We start from the raw sequence: 27,503 nt of genomic DNA on the forward strand, positions 1-27,503 counted from the left end.
TCCGCCCATCGTCCTGTCTCCCGCTCCATAGGAACTGCTTTTTGTAAAAGAGTCGGTACTCCCGTATTACATCGGCATTTTCGTGTACAGAAAACTCTGAGCACGGTTCTTTCAGGGGACGGCGAAGTCCATTAGTATTGTGCCTATCGCTTCGCAACAGACTGCCGCATTTCTTTGGAGATCCACCGCTGATCCGACGGAATTCGCAATCCTTCCATCAACCGCTAAGCTGTGGGTCCGTATCCAACGCATTTGGCGAGCAGTATAGGAGGGTGCGGTTAACAGTCAGTGTTCAAAGAAAACTCCACCGGTCTTCCCAGCACAAGAGATGACGTCATCGGGCCCTGCCTGACGTCACAGGGTCAGTACCTACCTGTGGAAGGGAAATCCGCTCAAGGGCCGGTCGGCGCGATACATCTTTCCAATCTCTTCACCAGGGTTACTGGCTACTGCATTATTGCACCGCGAGAAACAAGACGTTCTGAGGGCCATTGATTCGGAGTCGGTTTTAATGGGTAGGGTGGATAAGTTGGATTCGGATGATCCATGAGGAGGATAAATCTTAGGTACCTATAGATTGCGATAAGGCAGGTTGCAGTTCACACATGCCATTTGCTTATTGAATATCCGGATTTTTTTAATCACGTTCTAATCAGCGATAACAATAGCCACCACTACTGCTAAAGATTTTGAAATGGCCTTTCCTTTATGAAAGCTTAATTCGTGTACCGTGACATGGTGAGACGTGACACGTAACGATACATGGCGCTATTGGATTATGGGCGATGAAAATAGCACCGGCGGAAGGGTCCAGTAGCCGGGGTGACAGGCTCGACCCGTGACAGTGCTCTGCAGCACTGGTCGGCTGTATATCTGGATACATGGAGGGAAAATGTTCCCTACACACAGAAAAATATTGACACCGTTAGCGGTGTAATTGCACAGTACATATCTAAGCACTTGAGGAAAGTTAATTTAGTCCCTTCCCCGCTTAAATTACTCGCGCTTCTAAATGAACACCAGGAAGAAGGTAATAGAACACTGTTAGGAGGGTTGGATGTTTTGCTACATGTAGTAAAACACCCAACCCTCCTAACAGTGTTCTATTACCTTCTTCCTGGTGTTCATTTAGAAGCGCGAGTAATTTAAGCGGGGAAGGGACTAAATTAACTTTCCTCAAGTGCTCAGATATGTACTGTGCAATTACACCGCTAACGGTGTCAATATTTTTCTGTGTGTATGCTAGAAGCGATACACTTGTGCAAACTATTTTTATGGTCTTTCGATGACAACAAACAAGAGCACACCCCAGTCAAACCAGTAGCGGCGGAACACCTTCAATTATGGGGGGGGGGGGGGACTGCCGACTTTTGGTCCCATTCTTTCCATGCAACGCCCATAGGGCTAATGTTAAAATGCCAATATCAAAGGGGGGCACGGTGCCCCGGTGCCCTCTTCGTTCCGCCGCTTATGAGTCAAACTTCTCATTGAATAACAAGCTGTATGTTATTACTCGCGGGTCCCCTCACTGCATTCCCAGACAGTCTGACACGTGCGGAGCGCTAAGGTCAGGTCAGACAGGTCACGGCCTGAGACTGTCCACCCCGCGCGGCGGCGCCAGCGGCGGTCAGCCAAACACGAGGGTCGGGATCATGTTTGGGCGGTGTCGTGTTGTGTCTGAGACTGCAGACCTGTTGCCTGATCTGCCTACTACAGAGTCGGGTCGTTACCTCATGCACATTGCACATGCCTTACCGGTGTGTTTTGCAGGCGAGCAGAGCAATCGTAGTAGTAATTCATGCATATCCTAAATACCGTTGCGACTCTCGAAAATAAATTTATTTCAGGAGGAACTTTTATGCCAAAAGACCGATTTAACGGCAGGGCAACAGAACAACGTTTCGAGCAATGCAATAGACGTAACTGACTTTTGATTGTATTTGTATGTTAATGTAGACTAGTTTAATTGTCGGAACGCCTCTTGGATGTAGGGCATTGTTTCTACTTGAATATTTGTATGTTGGTGACCTTAACCCGCGCACCGACGGGGGTCTGCGCCAACTTAGTACCGACGGGGGGGGGGGGGCGGATGACCGCCCCCCCCCCCTGAGATCTCGAGAACGAAGCAAGATAGCGACAAGCGGTAAACGGCATCGGATACGCACGGACAAGGTCTACAATTTTTACTAAGGTCATTTTCAGGTCAGGTCAAAGATGACGTCACAGGGGTCGAAAAAGTCAAAATGGCGGCGCTAGATATGGAGAGGGTTTTTCTCGAATAACTTTCGAAGTAGTCAAGATAGGAACAAACTAAGGGCATCATCGTGATCCTCTCGTCAATCCGCATCGAATGATATATATGTTGACCTCGAAAGGTCAAGGTCAAAGGTTGACCTCAGGTCACGTGACCTCGAGGTCATCATGTATATCATTCGATGCGTCTTGACGAGCTGAACACAATGAGACCATCCGCGCGGCTGTATCTTGTTCCTGTAAGGAGTTATTGGCAAAAAACCTTTGGTGACCTTTGATGACGTCACATGACCTTACAGCTGCCCAACAGCAAAACAGACCTCAAGGTAGTGAAGGTTGATCGTATGTGAAGTCATGTATGGTATATGGGGCCATTCCGACCCGTTTTAGTGGTAAAAACAGGGAGTTGATTTTTCCCCCATTGACTTATAATGGGGAGGTCGCGAAATTGACCTGACCTTAGGTCACCGACATCAAAATTCCGAGATATACAAATTGTAGCTACTAATGACCTAATAACATCCTGCGACTTTCAAAGGCCTCCGACATCTACTGTAGCTCTGGCACGGTGACAAAGTTGCAAAAAAGTGACGAGGTTGGGTCATTCAAAGTGACCTGGTGACCTGACCTTAAAAGTTAGGAGGTTCAAACTTGCACACCATGTGTAAAATTGATGAGAGAATAGTCATACCAAATTTCGCGGCGCTACGCGCCGCGGTTTTCCCGCTATCCGCGAAAAACCTCAGGGGGGGCGGATATCCGCCCCCCCGTCGGTGCGCGGGTTAAGCCCTAGTGTAAAGACGAAGAAACCCGACTGACCTCCAGATGATGTTGAAGACGATGCTGATTCTCATCGATGCTGATTCTCATCGAAGACGATTCTCATCATCGTCGACTACAGCATCGTCTTCAACATCATCTGGAGGTCAGTCGGGTTTCTTCGTCTTTACACTAGGGCTTAAGGTCACCAACATACAAATATTAATGTAGACTAATTTAAATAGTTTCGAGTATTTAAAAGAGGGACCCGGTAGGACTTTAGTTCATCTGTGAGGACATAAGGTAGGTCCTCACAGATGGGAGGACCTATCTTTAGTTCATGGTCCTACATACGTTCAAAACCATGGCGAATGTGAACATCTCCCCGAAAATGCCTATGTCCTACAGGTAACACATATCACCTGTATAGGACGTTATGTGTTACAGATAAGTTTGAGAGAGTTACAGATAAGTTTGGGATGCCGAGGGTAGCAGTGTTCAATTGAACGATTGATTGACTGGATTATGTCCGTTATGAGGGTCTGTTGCCATGCCGTGTCTCATTGCTTCAATTCTCACCTTAGATAATTCTAGAATAGTAATACAAATCCGGTATTTTATAGTTACTAGAGGTACAGGTTTGCGCGATAACTGTATGTTTTGATTAATTAAATGTGACGGATGCATTAGTTTGGGTGAGTAGCTTGTATTTTAGCTGTATTATTTGGGTAGATTTGGGTAGCTGTTTTTAATATAATAGCGATAGTTGCGGAGTGTCCAAGTCTTTTGTATGTTGCGCCCTTTTTTTAACTCAACCCATAGATCTCAACCCTACCCCTACCCTACCCCTACCCTACCCTACCCTACCCTACCCCTACCCTACTCCTACACTACACTACACTACACTACACTACACTACACTACACTACACTACACTACCCTACCCTACCCTACCCTACCCTACCCTACCCTACCCTACCCTACCCTACCCTACCCTAGGCCCTATTTTAACTCAACCCTACCCCTACCCTACCCTACCCTACCCCTACCCCTACCCTACCCCTACACTACACTACACTACACTACACTACACTACACTACACTACACTACACTACACTACACTACACTACACTACACTACACTACACTACACTACACTACCCTACACTACCCTACCCTACCCTACCCTACCCTACCCTACCCTACCCTACCCTACCCTACCCTACCCTACCCTACCCTACCCTACCCTACCCTACCCTACCCTACCCTACACTACCAGCGACAGTCCAAGTTTCAGCTAAATCGGCCCAGAAACGGCTGAGATGTTGCAAAAATAAATTAGTTGTATTTTCTGGTGAATCCCCTTGGCCAGCGGTGCCTTGTGTCGGCCTTCGTTGTCAAAGGTCAATGACCTGCCGGGTCTGTTTCCACCACGGACGTATAAATAAACTGGACCCGCAACCACCTCCATTCAGGTGAAGCCGACAAGGCGCCATTTTACGTTGCCAAAAAACCGTGCTCTAGAAGGTCATCGAGCCAATACAATTACATAGAACTGCGTCTAAAGGGATGATCGGATCGAGATGCTGGTCGTACCGTTCGACGGGTAATTCCTTGAGGCAGGTGATGATGGATGTCACATGTCATCCGGTGTCACATGGCGCGTGCCACGTGCCGACAAACTTACAAAGGGCAAAAACCTTTAAGCGACGCTTCAAATCAAACGAAGGGCGGCACAGGTGCCAAACTCGCAGGTCACATGTCCCAGTGTTCGACCACTAACATATGGTATGCTCGGCATCAGGGGGTGTGGAATGCACGCGCTAGTGGCGAAAAACATGTTTTGAAGAGGCATCCTCCGATTCCGGAAAACCTTGACCTAGGCACACCAAATTTGGCACACTGACACTACTGAACACGCGCTTTAACCCTCGCCGGACCTATTGGTTTTCTACATACGCGCCGGCCGAGGGGGGGGGGGGGGGCGGGTACGACCCCCCTCGCCGTTTCGCCCCTGGTGGAGCTAGCGCGTCGCGGAAAAAACGAGCGTGTGCGCCGTTACGAGACGCAGAGATTGGTACCCGATTTTAAGGTCCTAGGTCAACCGGTGACCTCTGAGGTCAGGTCAAGTGCCCCAGGGTACGGTTCAGTTTTTAGTGAATAACTTCGCAAAAAACGGCCGCAGAGCGCCAATTTTGGCAGCATCGTGTTCGTCTCGCTCAGGCGGGTCGAATGATATACTTTTTGTCCGGGTCAGGTCAACTTGGGGTGTTGACCTCAGGTCAAGGTCAGGTCAGCACCCCCAGGTCACGAAGTTGGTCGAAAGAGGTCATGTCGCATATCATTCGATTCGGCAGGTCTTCCTGAGTCCATTGGTGGCTTTCTTGACTCGCTAGCTCAATTTGATCAAGAGTTATTGACGAAAAACTAATATGACCTTGATGACGTCATAAATGACGTCACGCAAGGTCAACATTGCAAAAGTGACGCATCTAACCTTGCAAGGAGTGCATCAAATCACGATTCTGTGTGCTTGAGATAGTTGGAGATCGTTCCCGGCGCCAGAATAGCAGTTTGAATTTTTCCCCATTGACTTATAATGGTGAGGTCACGAAAATGGCCTGACCTCATATGACCTTTAGGAAAAATCCGAGATATACAAATTGTGGGACTCATAATGGATACTAGATCCTGCAAGTTTCATTTACCTGTGACATCTCCTCTGGCAGTGAGGGCGTTGCGAAGTTGCGACATCTGAAGACCGTGCAGAGGTTCACTTATGACGTCATAGGTCAGTGACCTGACCTGACCCAAAAATGCGGTTGGTGTCAAAAGATCCGGCTTGGATCAAAGGTCAGGTATGCCAAGTTTCAGCTCTCTATCGCCAGCGTGTTTGGAGCTATCGCGAAAAAACCCTATGTGGGGGGCGGCACCCGCCCCCCCCTCGGCCGGCGAGGGTTAAAGGGACTATCCCACCTTCTAAAATGTTGTTAAAACCAGTTAAATTTTGCCCGACTTTATAGATTGGATGACCAGGAACACGGTTCTGGCATTTATTTTTCATTAACAATCTTAGGCTTCCCATATTCCAAACACAAACTTTCAAATATGTGACGTCACAGCCCAAAATTACCTCCTTCCCCAGGCCACATTACTGTCATAAAGCTGATTCTTTTTACTCTGTAGGCACCACAACAAAGTTCAGACCAAGTTTTAAGCGATTTTTCAACGAACAAACCCATTTAAATCAGAATGACTAAACGAGGTGACGTCACACTAACGGTCGCTCCATGTTGAAGATAGGGCCTTGTACAAGGCCCATTTTCAAATGAAGGGAACGAATTTCTTTAACACCAAGAGGCCGCGGGGGTTGCAACCTAGATAGATAGTGGTTTCTGAACCTCGCCGCAAACTTGGCTATCTCAACTCAAACCCCATGTTAAAGGTTTGATAGTCCCTTTAAGGTGCTGTACAAATAGGCGTGCTGGGATACACGGTGCACGTGCTGTGCACGTGCAAACCTTTTGATGTTGCACTCCAGGTGTCACATATGCGGGTAGGGCGGGTAGCGCTGGCAAGCTCAAAGTGCCAAATTTACACAGGCCACCCAGAATGCATTCCAGCATAGTTATTGAGCATATCCATCTCCTGGTGGCCTCCAAAGGTGCGCTCTGCACGTGCAAAAAATTATCTGCGCCGGGCGGTGGGGATGCTTGGACACCCTATGTGGATATATGTAAATATCTCGAAAACGGCGTTGTGTAGCGCCGCCGTTTTTTTTTGGCACACCTTTTCATACATCTTTTTCACACATGCTGCGTACCTAACTTTCAGACTTAGGTCACTCAAGGTTAGGTCATCAGGTTACGCCCAAGTGACCTTACCTTAGGAAAAATTATAATGCCCGTCATAGCTACACAGACTGAACGATCGGTTTAAAACGTGCAGCGATTGATAAGAGCAACAGTATATACGTAGAGTACCTCTACCTCAGAATTTCAATCAGTGGCGGCGGAACACCTTCAATTAAAGGGGGGCACTGCCGACTTTTGGTCCCATTCTTTCCAGGCAACGCCCTATGGCGTTGCATGGAAAGGGCTATGTTAAAATGCCAAAATCAAAGAGGGGCACGGTGCCCCGGTGCCCCCTCCCCCTCGTTCCGCCGCCTATGATTTCAATATCACTTGCTTACTCAATGCTCATTGCTCAGCTCGTATTGTAAGAGCACTGCGGCACAGCATAGATGCAGGCGCTTTGCTACTGCCATCTATGGGTGAAAGATGAAGATAATGGTTATTGCGGTACAGTATTACTGCAGGCGCAAACAATGTAGATCTAGATAACAAAGATGCCTATGCTGCGCTGGCCGGCGATTGAGGCGTAAATTTGCGTTGCTGGTTAGCAAAAAGTTTAGGAGCCCGAATTTGACAAAAGAAATGATTTGCCGTGCTGGTGGTCTGAGGTCGCAAAATCAACAGAACCCTAGGTCAGTGATATTGAAATTTCTAGGTAGAGGTAGGTACTCTACGTATAGGTATACTGTTGATCTTATCAATTGCTGCACGTTTTAAGCCGATTGTATAGTCTGTGTAGCTATGACGGGCATTATAATTTTTCCTAAGGTAAGGCCACTTGGACGTAACCTGGTGACCTAACCTTGAGCGACCTAGGTCTGAAAGTTATGCAGCATTTGTAAAAAAGATGTATGAAAAGGCGTGCCGAAAACGGCGGCGCTACACAACGCCGTTTTCGAGATATTTACATAAATCCACATAGAGTATCCAATCATCCCCACCGCCCGGCGCGGATAATATTTTGCACGTGCAGAGCGCACCTTTGGGGGCCACCAGGAGATGGATATGCTCAATAAATATGCTGGAATACATTCTGGGTGGCCTGTGTAAATTTGGCACTTTGAGCTTGCCAGCGCTACCCGCCCTACCCGCATATGTGACATCTGGAGTGCAACATCAAAAGGTTTGCACGTGCACAGCACGTGCACCGTGTACCCCAGCACGCCTATTTGTACAGCACCTTAAAGCGCGTGTTCAGCAGTGTCAGTGTGCCAAATTTGGTGTGCCTAGGTCAAGGTTTTCCGGAATCGGAGGATGCCTCCTCAAAACATGTTTTTCGCCACTAGCGCGTGCATTCCGCACCCTCTGATGCCGAGCGTACCATATGTTAGTGGTCGAACACTGGGACATGTGACCTGTGAGTTTGGCACCTGTGCCACCCTTCGTTTGATTTGAAGCGTCGCTTAAAGGTTTTTGCCCTTTGTAAGTTTGTCGGCACGTGGCACGCGCCATGTGACACCGGGTGACATGTGACATCCATCATCACCTGCCTCAAGGAATTACCCGTCGAACGATACCACCAGCATCTCGATCCGATCATCCGTTTGGACGTAATTCTAATTGTATTGGCTTGATGACCTTCCAGAGCACGGTTTTTTGGCAACGTAAAATGGCGCCTTGTCGGCTTCACTATCTTCCATAGGAGGTCCATTGGGATTGTCAGTCCAGTTTATTTATACGTCCGTGGTTTCCACTCAGTTTTTTAAGCGATCAACTGAGCCTAAAGCACGTGCCCTCTGCTCGGCGCCGGTCGCGGCCCCACCACGTGCACACCGCTGAACCAACCCCCTCGAAAATTCAATACGACAAATGAGTGCACGCATCAGACTTGCAGTGAAAATTTCACCCCCGTAGCCCTCACCGTTCCCGAGCAATAGCGTGTTTTTGCCAATACTAATGTTAACCCTATGGGCACGCTAGCACGCGCCGCGGGCGCACCCCCGGCCGCATCATGTCCAAAATTTAATACGACCTACGTGTAAAGGTGGCCCACATCGCTGTAAAATTTCACGGCCCTAGGTCAACGGACGCCGCCGCAATAAGCGCTGCAAAGTGCGTACGTCGCACACGGCGGGGTACTTTTTAGGATTTATAATATAGTTCATGATAATAAGAACCACCGTTTTCTGAGTGAATTTCTATGAAGAGCGTAATACATTCAAGTATGCGCACTGCGAGTGCGACAGTGTCTCCCAAGTCCCATCTAACTTGATGCCTCCGTGCGGCGGCTCACGTTCGATGTGTTGGTGGCGAGCGCTCGGTTGTCCTGCTGTCTGCTGCGGAGTGGCGGAGTTAATTCATTTCTGAGTGTACTACTCACTACTTCTCCTGTTCATTCAGACTTAGGTCCCGCTACCGCTGCTTCGTAACCAAGTGCAAGGGCCAAGGACTAAGGTAGGTATAAAAAAATAGTAGGTATAGTCCCAAAATCCAAATAGCGGATTAGCTGAGTAGTGGACCAAAATTTTGTCTATACGCCCACCTCTGTCCCTCACATATGGTACGTCTAGACGAGAGGCACATGATGGTGGTTAAATAAAGGTGCCTACTACCTTGCCTACTACCTACCTACATGCATTGTGTCATAAGGTACCTATTGTATCAAAACTGCTCATGCAAAAAGTCGATTTTGACGGTTTTGCCTTTTCGAGGCGAAACCGCGCCGTTGAGCCAAGGTAGAATCGTAGAACGTTTTAGCAATTATAACTACCTGATTCAATGCTCTCCAACGTTATAGCTTTTCATTGGTTTATAAGGTATGAATCAGTTTGTTTAAAAATATTGAAATCGGGAAATTAGTTATTGATGACTTTTCATGACCCGACCTGTAACCTGACTCAAAATATGTCAAGATTAATTTGATTTTGTTTGACGACCTTTTGAACGCCGCTTACCAACCTCCCTAGCAGGGCGTGGAAATCCAGGAGTTCCAGCGAGGTGCGGAGTTACTAGTCCCCGAGGATCATTTAGCACACCCCGTACTTGATTTCTATCTATATTTACACGAAACAAAACATATCACAATACAGAGATACATACTTATTCGTCATCTAACAAACAATAGAAATCACACCTCGTTCCAGTCCGAAAGGCTGCCTAAAATGCATTATTGGCACAATGCGCGCGCACCGCACGGATCACATGATGCCTCTCTAGAGGTAGCTTTAATTTATTGGCAAGCATGTAGCAACAAGTAATGCCTACAAAATGCACTTGTAAATATTGCTTGGGGTAACCATCACAAATGATACGAGTGGGTACACATCCAACGAATGGCGACCAGTTGAATCTGTGTGCTGCATGGCCGCATGGAAAGAGGCAGAAAGGCTTACTCAATATAATCTCGATATTATCTGCGTTATAAGTCGCTGAGTTCGTCAGTTTGCCTTCCTCTATCTCCGGCCGTCTTTAGAGAAATATGACGCAGTGATCTCACGGGAGGGAAGCTACTTGACAGCGACGCATATGGGAGGTGTAGAACACTAGAATAGAAGAACACTAGAATAGTGTTCTTCTTTGTGCACCTGTTGGCAATACAAGGAGATCATCATATCTCTATATAATTGCGCAAATTTCAGATTAGTTGAAAGTGACTGATTTACATCGAAACCATGCTTTGTTTTCGTACACCTTTCAGTCTCATAAAAAAATGGAGAAAAACGTGAGCAAATCAATTCTTGAAACGCAAAAGGTATCGGCACGCACACAGACATAGGCAATATACTATATCGTCATATGGCTTTTTGAGCTTGGCAGCAGTCAACTTACAACATATTCACAGGCACATGACAGTCGACCAAATATGGTAAAATACATAAGAACGTGTTCAACTGACTATGCGCAGTTGGATTCAACTGCCTTTGCGCAGTTGGTTGGATGTCATCGCACTACATCGACGCACGTTTTACGATGAGCCGCTAGGCGGATAGCACTCTGATACAGTGTCCTCACCGACAAGGCAAGATAAGCTCGATTTCTCTGTCTCTCACTAGAGCATCCCACATAGGTCCTGTTTTTGTCTTCCGCCCCTGATGTCAACACCGGTTGTCAGGCGACTGCGGTAGGTATCGTGTTCACCCACCCAGCACAGCTCAGTTGTGTCCCTCCTCAGTCGCCAGGATTCTGGCCATTGCTGAGTAGCAGTGGCGCGGTCAGGCAACTTGAGTCTGTCGGGTCAGCTCCGTCGGCACTGGACCGGGCTGGTTACGCCGGAAGTGATGCAGCAAGGTCGATGACGCGCGAGAAGACTGCGTCTGCATCTCCCACAGAACGCTGCGCTGGTCTCCGGTACATGTCAGTGGGATCGCCGGAACTGACGTTACTCTCGGTCTGGACCGATGGCGCGTCCTGAGGACGTCAAGAAACTTGGGGAATGAGCAGAAGTGATGTCTGGTCTAGACATCGGGCGCTGGGTATTCTGGGGGCCAGGTCCGCTCAACTGTGACCAGCACAAGAGCGTTTTCGTGGAGGACATCGACGAGGCTACAAGTTGTGCTCCCAGAGCAAGAACATGTTGCTGACCACCTCCTCGAACCTCTGTCTGAGCGTGCTGTTGCCGATAACGTGCTGAAGACCATTCAGCCTCATACCGGTCACCATGACGCCAGAGTACCTCTCGGTCTCTCGGAGCAGGTGTTCGCTCTCCAGGAGCAAGAACAGGCTCTGGTAGTATCTGAACCACACCTGCTTACCCAACTGAGGCGCGATCATCTGCCGGAACTTGAACGGCGCACTCGCCAATGTCACCCGCCCGATGTGTGAGGCGTACCAGGGACTGAAGAGACGACTGGACCCGTTCAGAAGGTGAGGCTCAGCCTCAGACCTCTCGAAGAGCTCCTCTAGCTTTGGTGACGTCTGAGGATTGTACGCGTACACCTGGTACACGAAATCCCCGGTGGCGAAATTGGAGAAGTAGTGCGTCCCGAACGTGCTGATGAGTTTGTCGTTGGCGGCCTCGGGATCGGGAGCAGCCGCTGCGCTGCGTTTGAACCTGCGGTTGACGCGCGGGTCTCCCGCCAGTCGCACGCGGCGCACCGGTCGCTCCAACCTCACCAAGACATAGTAGAAGGAGCTGTTGAAGTAGGTGGGCTCGATGCCAAGCCTCTCGGCGATCCATTTTGGCGGCGTGGCCGAGATGAGTGCTTTGTGCGGCTTGTCGGTGCCGTCGATGTGGAAGTCCGCGAAGAGCGCCTGCAGGAGCTCGTAGGATCCGCGACAGAAGTCGAACCGCGGTCGGAGCCGGAACGTGCCGTTGTGCGGCGTGGTCTCCGTGTAGTAGGAGCGCGGGGAGAATATTTGACTGGCCTTTCCCAGGTACAGGTGATGACCGAAATTCTGTTCGGTGACGAGGTCCTGCTCCTGCGGCAGGATTTTGAACAGGAGCGCCATCTGCCCGTACCTGCCGACAGAAAGGTCAGGTCAGGTCAGGTCAGGTGGGGTTTAGGCGGCGCGCTAACAGCTACAAATGACCAGCGTAAGGTCACAGGCACGCGGTTGGTTGTGCTTAATTGCAAATCGAGACACGGTTTTCTTTGTTGAAGACAAGGTCCTGGTTTAGCTTACTTTTGTTCAACTTAACGCTTATGGACACGAATTTCCTGTTCATATGGTTAAGTCAATGGCGTCCCCAACGGCAAATGCTGAATGGGCTTCTGATCTCAGCGATTGCCGTTGCGACGAAAAATGCTCTGTTCAACCGAACGCCAGCTCTGCATCGAGTTTTCACGGTGCAATTTAATCGGACGAGAACCCCTCCATAAATCTGACGAGAACCCCATGACCACACTCAGCCGCCGACTTCCATGCTTCCCAAGCACTACGGCTGGCACGGAGAACGAAACCAAGCGGGCTTCGCTCAATGCGTCGTCAATGTGCAAGTACCCAAAGCTGCCATCAGTCTGGACTAAACAGGCTGCCTCGATCGTTCTGCTGCAAAACATCCTGCTCGGCGAGGGCGATTTTGAGCTCAGTTCAGCAGAAATATATTGACCTAACCGTTCTATAGCAGACCTAGGTAGGTGCCATGGCACGATCTGGGAGACCGCCTTTGTATAGCAGTTCAGTGCGCATGCACTGTACGACGTTGTTTCTATCCCAGTGCCTCATACACCTTCGAGTCTATTGCCCCGATTTGATGCAGTCATGCACGAAGGTTAGTATGCGCTTTGTAGGGAGTGCATTTATTTATGTATATATTCCAACCATTCATAGCTCTTTGTTTGTGCGTTGCTGACATTTCGGAGAATAAAGTTAAGGAAATTTCATTGCACAGTTATATGACTTCTCGTGAAGCCTCATGTCCATTTTTCAGTCTCATGCGCGTTGGCTATTGGGTCATTGGGTAATTATCGGTTTATATCTGCTCAATTCACCTGTTGCATTTTTTATCCACCTTGAGATAGTTCCAAGCGATAAAGAGCTTTTCATAGAATGTAACGATCGTTTTACTTTTTTCTTGGGCTGCGTACAATTGATAAAAACGATTTATAAGATGGAAACCACAGCCCCAATTAACAAACAAACAAACAAAGGAAACCACGTCGGCTGCGTTGATAACATTGATTTAAAAAAAAATCAAATGCATAAATGTGTAATGAAAAGCCGGAATGTTATAAGCTTCTAAACGAAGCAGGTTACGAGTAAGTCGCATTTCCGTGAAAGCGAGAGACTCGTTTGTAATCTGGGAGGGGCGGTGTCACTGAACAGATCTCACAGGAGAGGAAGTCAGTCCTTGATTTGACCTTGGGTCTTATCTGTTTAGCAGTATGATGGTGCTAATCCGCTTGGATAGGTCTAAGGCAACGAAATCACCAGAATAATGCCGCCGGTATCAGTTGGACTTGTTTGCATCTCGATTCATTCAGTCAAACCTGATTGGAGCTTATCTGTCTTTATAAGGAAGGTTAAGAGTCAGTAGCGCCGATGGCAAGTTTCGTGTCAATGTTCAGATGATGCTCCTACTGTTACACGTGTTGCTATTGCTGTTGCTGAGGTTCTTTTGTGCTTTCGTTCATTCATGCTGCCAAATTTTATGTCAAGACACCAGACAACCAGCTGTAAGCTTTTCTTTTGTCTTTGAAGTTCACGACACTAGTGGATGAAAATGAGAAACGGTAAAAACCCTTTGACAGCATGCGAGTTTTATTTCAGTATTCGTGGCATGCAAAATATTACCAATCACTTGATGCCAGTTTGTGTTGTAAGAACTTAGAAATAAAAGCTTCTATGAAAATTCCAACGTGGTAGGTAATGCTGCTGTACCGGCATTTCAATGGCACCATTGAAAGCCAATCCATCCCGGCTGTTTGTGATTGTTGTTATCAGTTACGGGCCTGATAACGGTTGAATTTAGGTCGCGACTGACCGGACAGACAACTGTGGGTCGTTTTCGGGTGTGTAAGTACCGTCTGATTGCCAGAGACTGGGTACACCACTTGTTCGGTGAGGGACATAAATGGCGTCTCCCGAGGTATAAGAGGCAATTTTCCAAATATGCATGCGTTTCATATGGAGAACAGAGTTAGCCCGGTGTGAGATTTACCGCACCGTTTGAAACGGATTTAAATGCATTTGACAAATGCAAATGATAGACATTATGGGCATTGAAATTATGCATTAGGACGGTCATCGCAATTCATAACTCATTCATAAATGTTTGTGCACTTGCAACGTTTTTGATAATGTTCACGATGAGCTTGGAATTTCAAATCAAAAATAATTTTTGCCCATGAAGCACCAGACTCCCAAACCAACGCTTCACTCCATGAATACCCTCTAAACTCGGGAATGCCACCTGTGCGTGGCGCCTAGTTAGCTGCTCTGAACGAAGCCACGCTGACTAACAGCTGAGCGAGTACATCGCTGACCGTTTCCGGTAGGAGTCCGTTGCTCTAATATCGAGTCAACTGGGCGGTTCTACTTCTGTGGCCGCATTCACAATCACGGGTTAGGGGTAGGGAGATCACTTTATTTTACATTTCACTACTGAATCACTGATTACTGCATATTACTGATATGGAGTACTCTAGTCTATGTTTTAGCTGATTAGAGCCATACTAAATATGACTCGAGATAAATTAGTTTGAGACATCTTAATTAATTAAAATCAGATATTATATTACCTATAAATATGTATACATAACTATAAATGCACGGTAATATAAGCTTCTATTGAACTTTTTTATTAAAGTGGTGGTCGATTTTGCTGCATTTCACAAGTTGGAGTCTCGTTTGCAGCGGCGGGCAAACGGCTGTTTCATCCAGCTCCGGTGGTTTTCATTGCAACACTGACCGAAGCCCATTGACGTTAAGAAACTTTGTCTCAGGGAGCAGCCCAAACATAAATGCAAACCTTAGTCATGTTACAGGCACTGATGCAGACTGTTCAAATCTGCAGAAATCGTGACCGGAACATTAGCGGCCCATGGGAAAAGTGAGGGGGAGCCTGGTGGGTGGGACCGATTAAAAAGAAATTCGACAAATTGACTTTAATATGACTTTAAGCTGTTGCTATTCTTTTGAAATGGCATGTAAATTCATAAAAGTTTCCGATTTTCGCCCATTATCTCGTGAATCACAAATTATTTTTGTTTTAAGGCTCATGCAGATCACTGGGCATACATCGCATGATTTTCCCGTTGTGGTTGCACCATCGAAGATGGACATAAGTAGGGTGAAGTCGTATAAGAGTACGCACTTAGTGGATTTCTTGCTCTCACTTGTTTAATATTTGAAAGAAAGAAATCGCAAATAGTGAATATTAAAGCTCATTGAATTAGTCATCAACCCATGGGGCAACGATCCTTCAGCGTAAATGGAAGTGGTCTAAAACTGACATTTTCTGAACCGCTGCAGTTGCGTACTCTTACCATATGGGGTGTGTAAGAGTACGCACGCCAGGCGGGTGGTGTACAGGGTGTAACGAAATTATCCGGACATCTATTTTTTCGCCATATCTGCTCGCACAGTTTCTTTTTTAATGTCAGAAACTGGAATATTGGATGAATGCATACCTCTGGTATCTGCTCTCAACTCAGCAATGACCTGACCTTGCGAAATGACTCTTGCTCTGAGTAAGAGTCGAGTCGCCGACGGTTTCATATGATAGTTTTCGTTCAAGGCAGTGGAGAGAAGGGAGTACAGTCTCTCGTTTCGTAGTAAGGCTACGTGTTGGTGGCATGGTGGCATGAGCCAGAAGCTGGTCTGTCAGCAGCTGGACATCAGCAGCAGCCAGTAGCACATCTGCCTGAGGCGTAATAAGCTGCGACTTGGTGGCAGACTCAGCCCGGCCTCGATCGCAAAAGGCGCCCTTTGCCAAGTGGTGACGAGAGTTGTCAAGATAGCGACAAGGAAACGGCACCAATTAATCCGCATACTGACTCGAATTCTTACCAAGGCAGATAATAAGAGGCCCACATCATGATTCACCGTTACCCGCCCTTTAGCTTGGTTTTACTGCCCTTCAAACTGGAAAAGACAATGAAATTGATGGGAAAACAACCAGTTCACCACCTTTGGCCTCGGGCCAGGGCGTGTCCACTGGTCGAAGGAAGACATGAATGAGGTGACCTGGTCGGATGGGAAGCTGTTCGAGCTGCGATATCCGTTGAGTCGTCAAATCGGCCATGTGTGGGCTGCCAGCAGCTCGAAGGTGCCGGCCGTCGCCGGCGTCAAACATCCGGCCAAAATCCAGACCTGGAGCATGTTCAGCTGCTGTGTAATATTCAAGCTGTTCATGACGACACAGAAAACCACTATCAGTGACGAGTATTACCGGCGCAACATTCTGGCTAGCGATTGGTTGGAGCCACTCAACCAGACGGCACAGGAAGGCTCGGTTTCTGAACGTGTACCGATGCCTGATTCAAGCCGCGCAGTCTTCATGCGGGGCGGCGCACCACCTTCAAGTCCCTAGCAGAATGAGAAGTGATGCCGAGAGGACCTATTTTTTCTTCTGGGATAAAGGGCTATGGTTTGGAAATAGTTCCCATGCAATTCCATCGATATCTTATGGACTATTGTCCATCAGGAGATGAATGAGGGGACACCCGCCACCAGCGCCGCCCAGCTGTGGGCACAGGTTAGTAAGGCGCTACTCTATATGAAACCCACTGTGCTGGAAAATCCAGTGGCTGGAATGCTCCAAAAATTTGTACCTGCGCTCTTATGAAAGGTGTCTATATAATAATTCAAAAGGCAAAATATCAGAATGTCTTGCTTCTTAATTACAGCGCGAAGAAAGATGTCCGGATAATTTCGTTACACCCTGTACGCAAGCATATGAACACACACCTATGCAGCTTGTACTGTCCAAATGCTTAACTTCAAACTCAGAACTCAGAAGGCATTTAATTTAATTCTAGTATCCAAAAAGAAAAGCATAAAATAAATCTTTCAAGTCTATAAATCAGGAAATAATCATGTCGTGTGTTTCTTTAAAAAAAATGCACAATCAAAAGGGAGAATAACTCGTATTTGGAAGAATTTCGGGTACGCATCTGCATCACAGTGCTCCATTGATGATATACCTACAAAACAAACGTCATTGAGCGATAGATTAATAATTTTATTTTTCTGTATATTCGATTTAATGTATAATTCTGCGTACTCTTACCCTCCTGAACAGTGCGTCCTCTTACCGTACATGCAATTCGCGCACAAAACAACCCCGAAACGTTGTGCAAAACTTGGCAAACAGAATATTGCACTGCACAGTGTTTCCCCAGATAACCTCGCAAGTTTCCCACACCAATCACGAAAATGTACCTTATCTCAACTGCCAAGTATCAAACTTATTGTACCATACCATAATAATATCATAACGCTCGAAAATAATATTCATCGCCTTAAACTCAACAGCGTCGCCGCTCAACGCCCACGTTCCGTTGGTGACAAGCACGCACTGGCGGCTTCATGTCACTTCATGAACTCGACAAACCCGCGTTGCTAAGCAACCGAAACAGCTGATGCGTACTCTTATCGCCCGCGTACTCTTACCCGCCCTTACCCTACATAACAGATACGCTAACCGCACTGTTTCTGCTCACCTGTGGAAAATATCGACCGAGTAGCCCACCGGTACCCGGTACTGGAAGTCGGTGACGGTCATCCCGCTCCTCGGAACCAGTACCAGCACGGCCAGCGAGATCAGCAGCGGACTGAGCACGTGCAGCCGCCTGCAGTGGGGTCAGTGCAGGTCAGCGTACCGTCATAGGCAGGGGCGTCGCCGACGGGGGGGTCGGGGGGGTCGTGACCCCCCACTCTTGAAAACTGGGGGTGTCGACCCCCCACTTTTTGCGATGCTGGGTATGCTTTTTTAGCTTTTATGTCAGTGAAGCAGGCGTCAGCAACACCAACAAATACATCAGATTCAAAATCACTTCAAGAGCTCCCTAAAGCCAATTAGCCAATTACCTAAAGGTCAATTAGCTGTGGGCGGGGAACACCAGCACAACAATGTTTTTAAGTAGCCCCCATCCTAGTACCTTTTTATCCCTCAAAGGATTGGACGCGCCAAAACTGTCCCGAGCGTTCGTCTGATCGTTTTAAAAAAATGGTCGCAGTCGATTCGTCGGATCAGTACCTAACTACAAAACTACAAACTAGCCTCAGCCCCATGGCTACCGTCACAACTAGCTGTACAGTGCACATGTAGGGGAAAGGGAGTCAGATGGAACCGTCTCGGGCTTTCGCAAAGAAGTCGCGCAAAAAGGAGCCGATTGCAACAAAACTTCCGGTGCGCTCGAGTTAATCACCTACTTTAAATAAATTTAGTTCACTTTTTCATAACGTGCTTTTAATTGATAGGGTAGTTTTTGGAGCTGATTTTGAACTTAGCGCCCATCTGAACATTTAAGAAGTAGTTGTGTTGCTTATTCATATAACATGCTAGGAAGCAATCGGTGGTGGTCATCCACTATTAGGTACTGGTCGATCTGACCTGACCTGATCCCAAATGCATGGAGTCATCATCTTCGTTCAAAACTAAGATAACATTCGTTATCAGAACCTCGAAAAACCATCACAACTTACATTCGTTAAGTTCTAGCAGGTCCCGAGTTTCTCTACTTATTGGCGATGACCTGAGTCCTGAGATGACCCGAAAACTTGTAAATGGGTATCATCGGCTTTCTCTCGTCACGAGCAGCATGCTCTTTTTTCCGCAAACCTGTAGATCGATCAGGGGTCGAAAGCATGCCTCAGCGTTAGTTTAGTATACGTTATACGTTAGCGACTGGGAAACCACCAATAGAAGGGCTACGTTGAAGCAGAAAACTATTCGATAGCTCTTTTAACGCTCTTTCGCTAGCTTCGCGTTAGATTTCATCTCAGGTCTATGTTTGGCCCATAAGAAGGCAAACAGCTAACTGGACAGATTCTGCCGAAACATCTGCTTTGCAATAACTTTCGATTCCGTGAATTTGTATGGTATGTACATATGTTGTCTTGTCACCACCGTCTTGATCTCTTTGAGACGCGTCACATGAGTTAAAATTTGACCATTCAGAATTAACGTTAAAACGACCTTAGGTCAACGTTATGTCCTGATCGAAAAAGGACCTCCTGCTGAATATGAATGGATCCGTGTTGTTGAGCTGAACAGTGAACACCTTCCAGGTGCTGTCATCGCTCTACCGCGTCTTCGTCAAAAGTTGTAGAAAAAAATGCTGGTGGCCATCGATGGACATTTCCACTAATGACCTTTCGAGTCATCACTCGCCATAAGTTGCACCCTGTCCCTGGCAATGATGAGCTGATTTGTCATGGCTCCAAAGATATTTTGCGTTTCTGACGAACTTTTTTTCAAAGCAGGAGGCATTCGTGCTTTTTCTAATTTTTCATTATTTTCTAATGATGAGGTCACGTATTTGACCTGCCTTCAGATCATAGATGTAAATCCTCAGTTAGAATAATGAATTGCTGACACGTATAACCCCATACATTAGGTACCTATACAGTGTACCAAATTTCGAAGTTATGGGAGAAAAGCTACAAGAATGGCGAGAGGGGAAAGTTTTTATAGAGGTATACCGTATAACTGAACTTGACATGGCGACCTGACCTTAAGTGACCAGTGATAATTTTTACGCAAGTGATGTAGGTAGGTATACCTAACTAATAGGTTATACCAAATTTGGAGGCGCTGCGCGCCGATTTGTTACACACGCACACACACAGTCATACGCACGCACAAAACTGGGCAGTGTGGAAAAAAAAAACACCCCTACCCATCGGGTGAAGACTAGAAACCCGACCCCCCCACTCAAAAATCCGTGGCGACGCCCCTGGTCATAGGTCAACGCGGGTCAGCGCAGGTTAGCGTACCGTCATAGGTCAGCGCTGGTCAGCGCAGGTCAATATAGGACATCACATGTCAGCATAGGTCATTTAAAACAAATGCAGGTAGTTACAGGTTTACAACGGTCAACAAAGATAGGAACACATCATAAACATTCAATCTCGGTCCAAAACAACTTAGCACAGACAAGTGGCTTCAACAAATTTTATTTATTTATCAAAATGCTATAATAATGACGATAAAGCCCTATCGAATGCGTCTTGAGCTTCTCACTTTGATATCATAGTTTTTGTTTATATAAACGATTTATTATGGTCTCGTAGTGTGCAACAATGTTTCTGATGTAAATTTCACTTAGTCTTATTTAGCTAGTTTCATTTTAAAAATACCGTTTTCCCTTCAGCATTTAATGCTCGCTTATAACAAGCCCCGTTCTGCTACTGACATAACGGACTGCAATGTCTAGCATGAGTAATACCGAACAAATGCTCGCAATGCTATGACATATCTTTCTTTTACCAGAATGTAACCCTACTAAAACACATGTGCTTGCCATATCCAAAGCACCCTGTGGTTACACTGACAAATGGATTATCTATGCATGTATGCCGTACTTCCCAGTCGCTTACAAAAAGGCTTACTAAGCAGAAAATGAGTCAGAATGGAAACAAGCACCTGGTAGGAGCTCTAACGGTGGCTCGACAAGTATTCGACCCATATACAGCCTTATCAGTGAAATGATCAGATGTGTCAAAAAGCTCACACCTAGAGATTGTGCCCCTGCCAACTATACAGCCTAGCACCAAACCGGTATGTCTCAAGGCTGGGACTGGGATTAACTAAAGCTTGGACGGTGCAATGGTCCGGAAACTAGCGCGGTAAGCACCCCGGGCTAAGGCTATTTGTACTTGTAGTGTCAGGTGAGAGAGCATGCTGCCACCGCAAAGATTTCAGGCAACGGAATGCACCCGAACCGAGATGAAAAACACGCACCCATGAAGGAGCGTTCCGGCATTTTTACACGCGAGCGTCGGGAGCTTTGCTAGCATTACCGTCGGCTCTAGATGATCTGGACCCAGTTCATGTAAAAAGCCCGTTGCCAAGTGTCACTTTGCCAGGTGTCACTTATTCAAAAGGACACTTCTGGTAACGTTGGTGAGGTGTCTGCCTAAGGGCGGCTTTACGAACCCATCTGTCGGGTCGCCCTTTTCAATAAGTGTCACCAACATGTAGCAGCAAATGGGCTCTATATAAACTGAGCCCTAGTCATTCTGAATGGTACCGATTTACCGAATACCGATGCAATGCTTTCATCAGTGGCACATTTATTAATGAGCTCCTATATTTTCTTGTTGTTTATGTTTTATAGGAAATCAGGGATAACGGTCCTGCGACGCCTGATCGAACTGCAAAGCTTATTTTTGTGGCGAACACACGCCGCGACGTTTGGTTGACACAATTTTTGCTTTACATCGGGGTGCATGCAAGCGATGCACATGAAAAAAATGCAACCAGCCTGGAATTTCCACAGGCATGGCATGCAACTAATTTGTAAGATTTTATTAGTTCCTGTTGCTAAGTATCTAACCTATCTAACTTATACCAATTTTACATGCAAGAATGCCTTGATGATCATGAAAATTTATCTAATCAATAATCTTAAAAATAGCTTTTTACAAACTAATCGTACGCTAATAGGTACATAGAAACGACAAAGAGTAAAAGGAATAAAGTGATAACCACAAGTAGAAAACGTTGGCCGTTTGTTGAAAAAGCAATGTCCAAATATCTCAAAATAGCTAGAGTGACCCATGATCATTCATAAAATTTTTTACACTAAAACAATATACGCAAGGGGGCTCAAAACGAAACAGTTGTCCACTCACATTTCGGATTTGAGGTGGAAGTCCTGAAGTCCGGTTCACATTTCGCGTCGTGACCGCGGAAAGACGGGCACCTCTGACGACCACCTGCACCCCCACCGAACCGCACCGCACTGCTGCTACCTCCCGGTCCCCACGGCACGGTTCGCCGTGCACGGACAGTAGCGTCACCTCGCGGAACAGCGGAGTGCAGGACCGGCCGCGGAGGTGGCAAATCGAACGAGCGACGCGACATCTGGGAGCTCGTATCGAGGGGTGCGAGCTCGCAGGGGGCACTGCAAGGCTGGACCTCAGCTCGACGCCATTGGTAAAAAGGAGCGAACGGTTGGTGGGCGGTGGCCACGACTTCCTACAAAATAAAATATGTAGGTACTCTGATATATGCACTATAATACATGCACCTGAATGTCGAATGCTTTTAATTATCAATTATTAAAAAAAAAACTTAACCGGCTTAACCACACTTCTAGTCCATATGAAATGAGAGCTATTCACAAGATAGCTAAAAGCGCCCTCAGACCTCAGGGCAGTGCCATCATAGGGCACTAGTCCCAATGGGATGACGTCCTGTTTCGGTGCATAAGCTGGTGGTCCAATTGGCTAAATGACTCCCCCTCACACTTTCATTTACGGCTATAAAAGTCATAGATCGAAGGAACCTATAGCGAAACTAAAAAACTTTGATAGATTCACATACCTACTTGACAGTAGGGGCGTTCCACGACAAATCGACAAATAAAAAATTAAATTTGCACCCTCATATTTTATTTTTCGTTGAAAACTGGTGTAAGGGGTTGTGATGGGCGGGGAAGCCAGCTGTGGCAAGGATTTTCTTCTCCGAACAACGGTTTCCGAGATATAGCCTCGGGCATTTCCTGGAGGTCGCGCTGCAGCCCTATGTTTGGCGGCCTATAACTCAGAAACTATTGGTTTTCTACGATAAAAACTTGATATGGTTCAACTCACAATCAGCCAACAAACATTTTGGCTATCTCGGATTTCCAATTTTTGAAAATTTTGATCACGTGACCTTTTGACCTATTTTTCGAAGAGTGACCTTGATATTTTCCCCACTGAAAGTTGCAATTTTGTCTGATGACGATTAAAGCCTTATCAATTGTCATTCATATGCGACAATTAAAAAAGTGGATATCGCCCTGCGTTGACCTCAGGTCAGGTCATTTTTATGACCTGTCCATTATTACGAGCGGGAGTGACAGCGAGATCTCGAGAATAAAGCAAGATAGCGACAAGCGGTAAACGTTGCAGGTTACAAACGGATAAGGTCTATAATTTTTACTCAGGTCATTTTCAGGTCAGGTCAAAGATGACGTCACAGGAACAAAAAGGAAGTCAAAATTGCGGCACTACATATATATAAAGTTTTTCTCGAATAACTTTAAAGGTATCCCAGCTAGGAACAAACCAATAGCACCATCGTTATCCTCTCGTCGATCCGCATCGAAACATATGTATGTTGACCTCGAAAGGTCGAAAGGTCAAAAGTTGACCTTAGGTCACGTGACGAGCGAGAGCGACAGCGAGATCTCGAGAATAAAGCAAGATAGCGACAAGCGGTAAACGGTGCAGGGTACACACGGATAAGGTCTATAATTTTTACTGAGGTCATTTTCAGGTCAGGTCAAAGATGACGTCACAGGAGCAAAAAGGAAGTCAAAATTGCGGCACTGCATATATATGAAGTTTTTCTCGAATAACTTTCAAGGTATCCCAGCTAGGAACAAACTAATAGCACCATCGTGATCCTCTCGTCGATACGCATCGAAATATATGTATGTTGACCTCGAAAGGTCGAAATGTCAAAAGTTGACCTTAGGTCACGTGACCTAAGGTCAACTTTTGACTTTTCGACCTTTCGAGGTCAACATACATATGTTTCGATGCGGATCGACGAGAGGATCACGATGGTGCTATTAGTTTGTTCCTAGCTGGGATACTTTGAAAGTTATTCGAGAAAAACTTCATATATATGTAGTGCCGCAATTTTGACTTCCTTTTTGCTCCTGTGACGTCATCTTTGACCTGACCTGAAAATGACCTTAGCAAAAATTATAGACCTTATCCGTGTGTACCCTGCACCGTTTACCGCTTGTCGCTATCTTGCTTTATTCTCGAGATCTCGCTGTCGCTCCCGCTCGTAATAATGGACAGGTCATAAAAATGACCTGACCTGAGGTCAACGCAGGGCGATATCCACTTTTTTATTTTCGCATATGAATGACAATTGATAAGGCTTTAATCGTCATCAGACAAAATTGCAACTTTCAGTGGGGAAAATATCAAGGTCACTCTTCGAAAAATAGGTCAAAAGGTCACGTGATCAAAATTTTCAAAAATTGAAAATCCGAGATAGCCAAAATGTTTGTTGGCTGATTGTGAGTTGAACCATATAAAGTTTTTATCGTAGAAAGCCAATAGTTTTTGAGTTATAGGCCGCCAAACATAGGGCTGCAGCGCGACCTCCAGGAATTGCCGGAGGCTATATCTCGGAAACCGTTGTTCGAAGAAAAAAATGCTTGTCACAGCTGGCTTCCCCGCCCATCACAACCCATTAGACCAATTTTAAGCAAAAAATAAAATATGAGGGTGCAGGGCACTTGTCGATTTGTCGTGGAACGCCCCAGTAGTCGCGGGTCGCATCAGTAAGGAGACAAAATGTATTATGAGTCTCAGTGTAAAATAAAGTGACCGCGGGTAGCTATTTAGATGTATGCAATATGTATGTATACTTATAGTGTATACAGTTACACTACAGTATACACATGCAATAGCCGATAGAATACTTACTGGGTTATGACATATGTAAAATTAAATGCATGGGCGCGGGAACCGGGGGGCAGTGGGGGCAGCTTGCCCCCCTAACTTTAGGGCCGTGGGGGCGGGGCCCCCACAATTTTAAGACGGAATACCGCACTTTTTTTGGAAATGTTTTCTTTTTTGTTGAAAAAGCCAAGGGATGAAAAATAAGTGGCCTAAAACCGGCGAGAAAACTAAATTTGGGGGTACCCTAGGTTGATCTCTATCATGGTGTGCCCCCACAGTCTGAAAATAGTTCCCGCGCCCCTGATTAAATGTTATGTTTAAAATGAGAATATTTAATACCGCTCCTTTTTTAAAGTTCAAATTGACGGTGCGAAATGCAGAAAACTTTCCTTGTAACAAACGCCACTTGGGTTTGTTGACACCTACTCCAATTTTCGCCTCGGGGTTCATTCACCGAAATAAAACGATTCTTGATAACTTCTGTTACGCAATCAAATTATTAGCAAAAAGCCGCTAAAGAATCGTCAAAATCCTGAAAACATCGATATAGTTGGCAGCAAACTGTTGAACTTGAACAACATATGCGCTTCAAAAACAGACTCCCCATTCTTCCACACAGCATCGTATCAACTTTGTTCGGCACCGGCCCGGCCTGATCACATCGTCTCCCATTCAACCGCATTCCACCGATCCACTTCCCACCCACAGGAGGCAACCGCATCCTAGTATACAAGATATGGCACAAGTCACCACATCACGGCCGGAAGCCAAACACTCATTTGTCCTCGTGTCCGCAGTGATATTATCCAGATGGCCCCCACCTCATCTTCCGGGCAGCTGTGCATTCCCCACTCGATGAGGGGATTCCGGGCCTCTCGGAGGACAGGGTAACATGATGTGGAGGTGGAAGGGTGGGAGTGAAACTAAACATTGTATGGTGTGTGACTCATAGTTTGTAGCGTGGGGCAATCACTCATATCTTGTAGCGTGGGACTATTGCCCCACGCTACAAGATATGACAATATACAGTTGAGTTCATGCTAGACCATGACCTGCTGTGGCCACTTGGCGAAGGTTCTATCGAAAATAGCAAAGTCGAGGTGCTGTGTGTTAACCATCGCCGGCCGAGGGGGGGGGGGGCGGCGGGTGCTGCCCCCCCATAGGTTTTTTTCGCTCTAGCTCCGAACACGCTAGCGATACAAAGCTGAAACCTAGCATACCTGACCTTTGATTCAAGCCGCATCTTTTGACACCAATCGCATTTTCGGGTCAGGTCAGGTCAATGACCTATGACGTCATAAGTGAACCTCTGCACGGTCTTCAGATGTCGCAACTTCGCAACGCCCTCACTGCCAGAGGAGCTTTCACAGGGAAATGAAAGTTGCAGAATCTAGTATCCATTAAGAGTCTCACAACTTGTATATCTCGGATTTTCCTAAAGGTCATATGAAGTCAGGTCATTTTCGCGACCTCACCATTACCTATAAGTCAATGGGAAAAATGAAAACTGCTATTCTGGCGCCGGGAACGATCTTCAACTATCTCAAGCACACAGAATCGTGATTTGATGCACTCCTTGCAAGGTTAGATGCGTCACTTTTGCAATGTTGACCTTGACATCAAGGTCATATTAGTTTTTCGTCAATAACTCCCGATCAAATTGAGTTAGCGAGTCAAGAAAGCCACCAATGACCTTAGGAAGACCTGCCGAATCGAATGATATGCGACATGACCTCTTTCGACCAACTTCGTGACCTGGGGGCGCTGACCTGACCGTGACTTGTGGTCAACACCCTAAGTTGACCTGACCCAAACAAAAAGTATATCATTCGACGCGCCTGAGCGAGACGAACACGATGCTGCCAAAATTGGCGCTCTACGGCCGTTTTTTGCGAAGTTATTCACCACAAACTGAACTGTGCCTTGGGGCACTTGACCTGACCTCAGAGGTCACCAGTTGACCTAGGACCTTAAAATCGGGTACCAATCTCTGCGTCTCTTAATGGCGCACACGCTCGTCTTTTCCGCGACGCGCTAGCTCCACCTGGGGCGAAACGGCGAGGGGTGGGTCGTACCCGCCCCCCCCCCTCGGCCGGCGCCTATGTAGAAAACCAGTAGGTCCGGCGAGGGTTAAAGCTTACGGTGTAAATGCAAGTTACCACATCGTTCTGGAAATGTGCGAGGCAACTGGATTCCTCCAGGGTTCGCTTTTTTATTTGTTTGTAGCAGTTCGTGAACAACGTTTGTTTGTTTATTTGTTTGCTTGCTTGATAGTTTACGAATTCCTCCATTCGTCAGCTGTTCACGAGCAATGGTCTGTTCACGAACAGTTAATGAGGCTCATTGACGTCCATGAACAAGTCATTATTTCTGATATCCTTCGTAATGCTTCGTATTATGCATAGCTAATTCTTTTACAGTCACATAGGTACACGGTTACAAGACTGTTATGATGTGAAAAATGCGATATTCGTCACTTTAAACATATATTCGTTAACATATATTCGTCGCTTCTTCACATCTCAATTAAGTGAGACTGAAGAGTCATGTCTTAATAGTTAATACCCAGGTAAATGCTTATTTGAAATCGTTTTAAACCTATGTGTGCCCCATCGAAGACTTTTCAATACAAGTCGGAGTACCGGGACCAATAATAGCTTTTACCCACTACCC

General features: G+C 46.5%; 1 protein-coding gene across 1 annotated transcript; it reads right to left on the reverse strand.

The window, feature by feature from the left end:
* Window positions 1-9,847: 9,847 nt before the first annotated feature.
* LOC122365241 (torso-like protein) lies at window positions 9,848-22,235 on the reverse strand. Its single transcript, XM_043336259.1, has 3 exons — window positions 22,050-22,235; window positions 17,912-18,040; window positions 9,848-12,264 (listed from the first exon to the last, which is right to left on the reverse strand). Coding segments are annotated over exons 1-3 (1,047 nt in total). The 5' UTR covers window positions 22,052-22,235; the 3' UTR covers window positions 9,848-11,348.
* Window positions 22,236-27,503: the final 5,268 nt, after the last annotated feature.

This window comes from Amphibalanus amphitrite, unplaced genomic scaffold (genome assembly GCF_019059575.1).
Source record: "Amphibalanus amphitrite isolate SeventyFive unplaced genomic scaffold, NRLGWU_Aamphi_draft 000725F_arrow, whole genome shotgun sequence".
NCBI classification, from domain to species: Eukaryota; Metazoa; Arthropoda; class Thecostraca; order Balanomorpha; family Balanidae; genus Amphibalanus; species Amphibalanus amphitrite.

What these genes read in the sequence shown, in the direction of transcription:
- LOC122365241 (XM_043336259.1), bottom strand. An exon ending in TCGGTCGATATTTTCCACAG is followed by an intron (nt 12,265 to 17,911) that starts GTGAGCAGAAAC and finishes TTCTGTCGGCAG; the next exon opens with GTACGGGCAGATGGCGCTCC.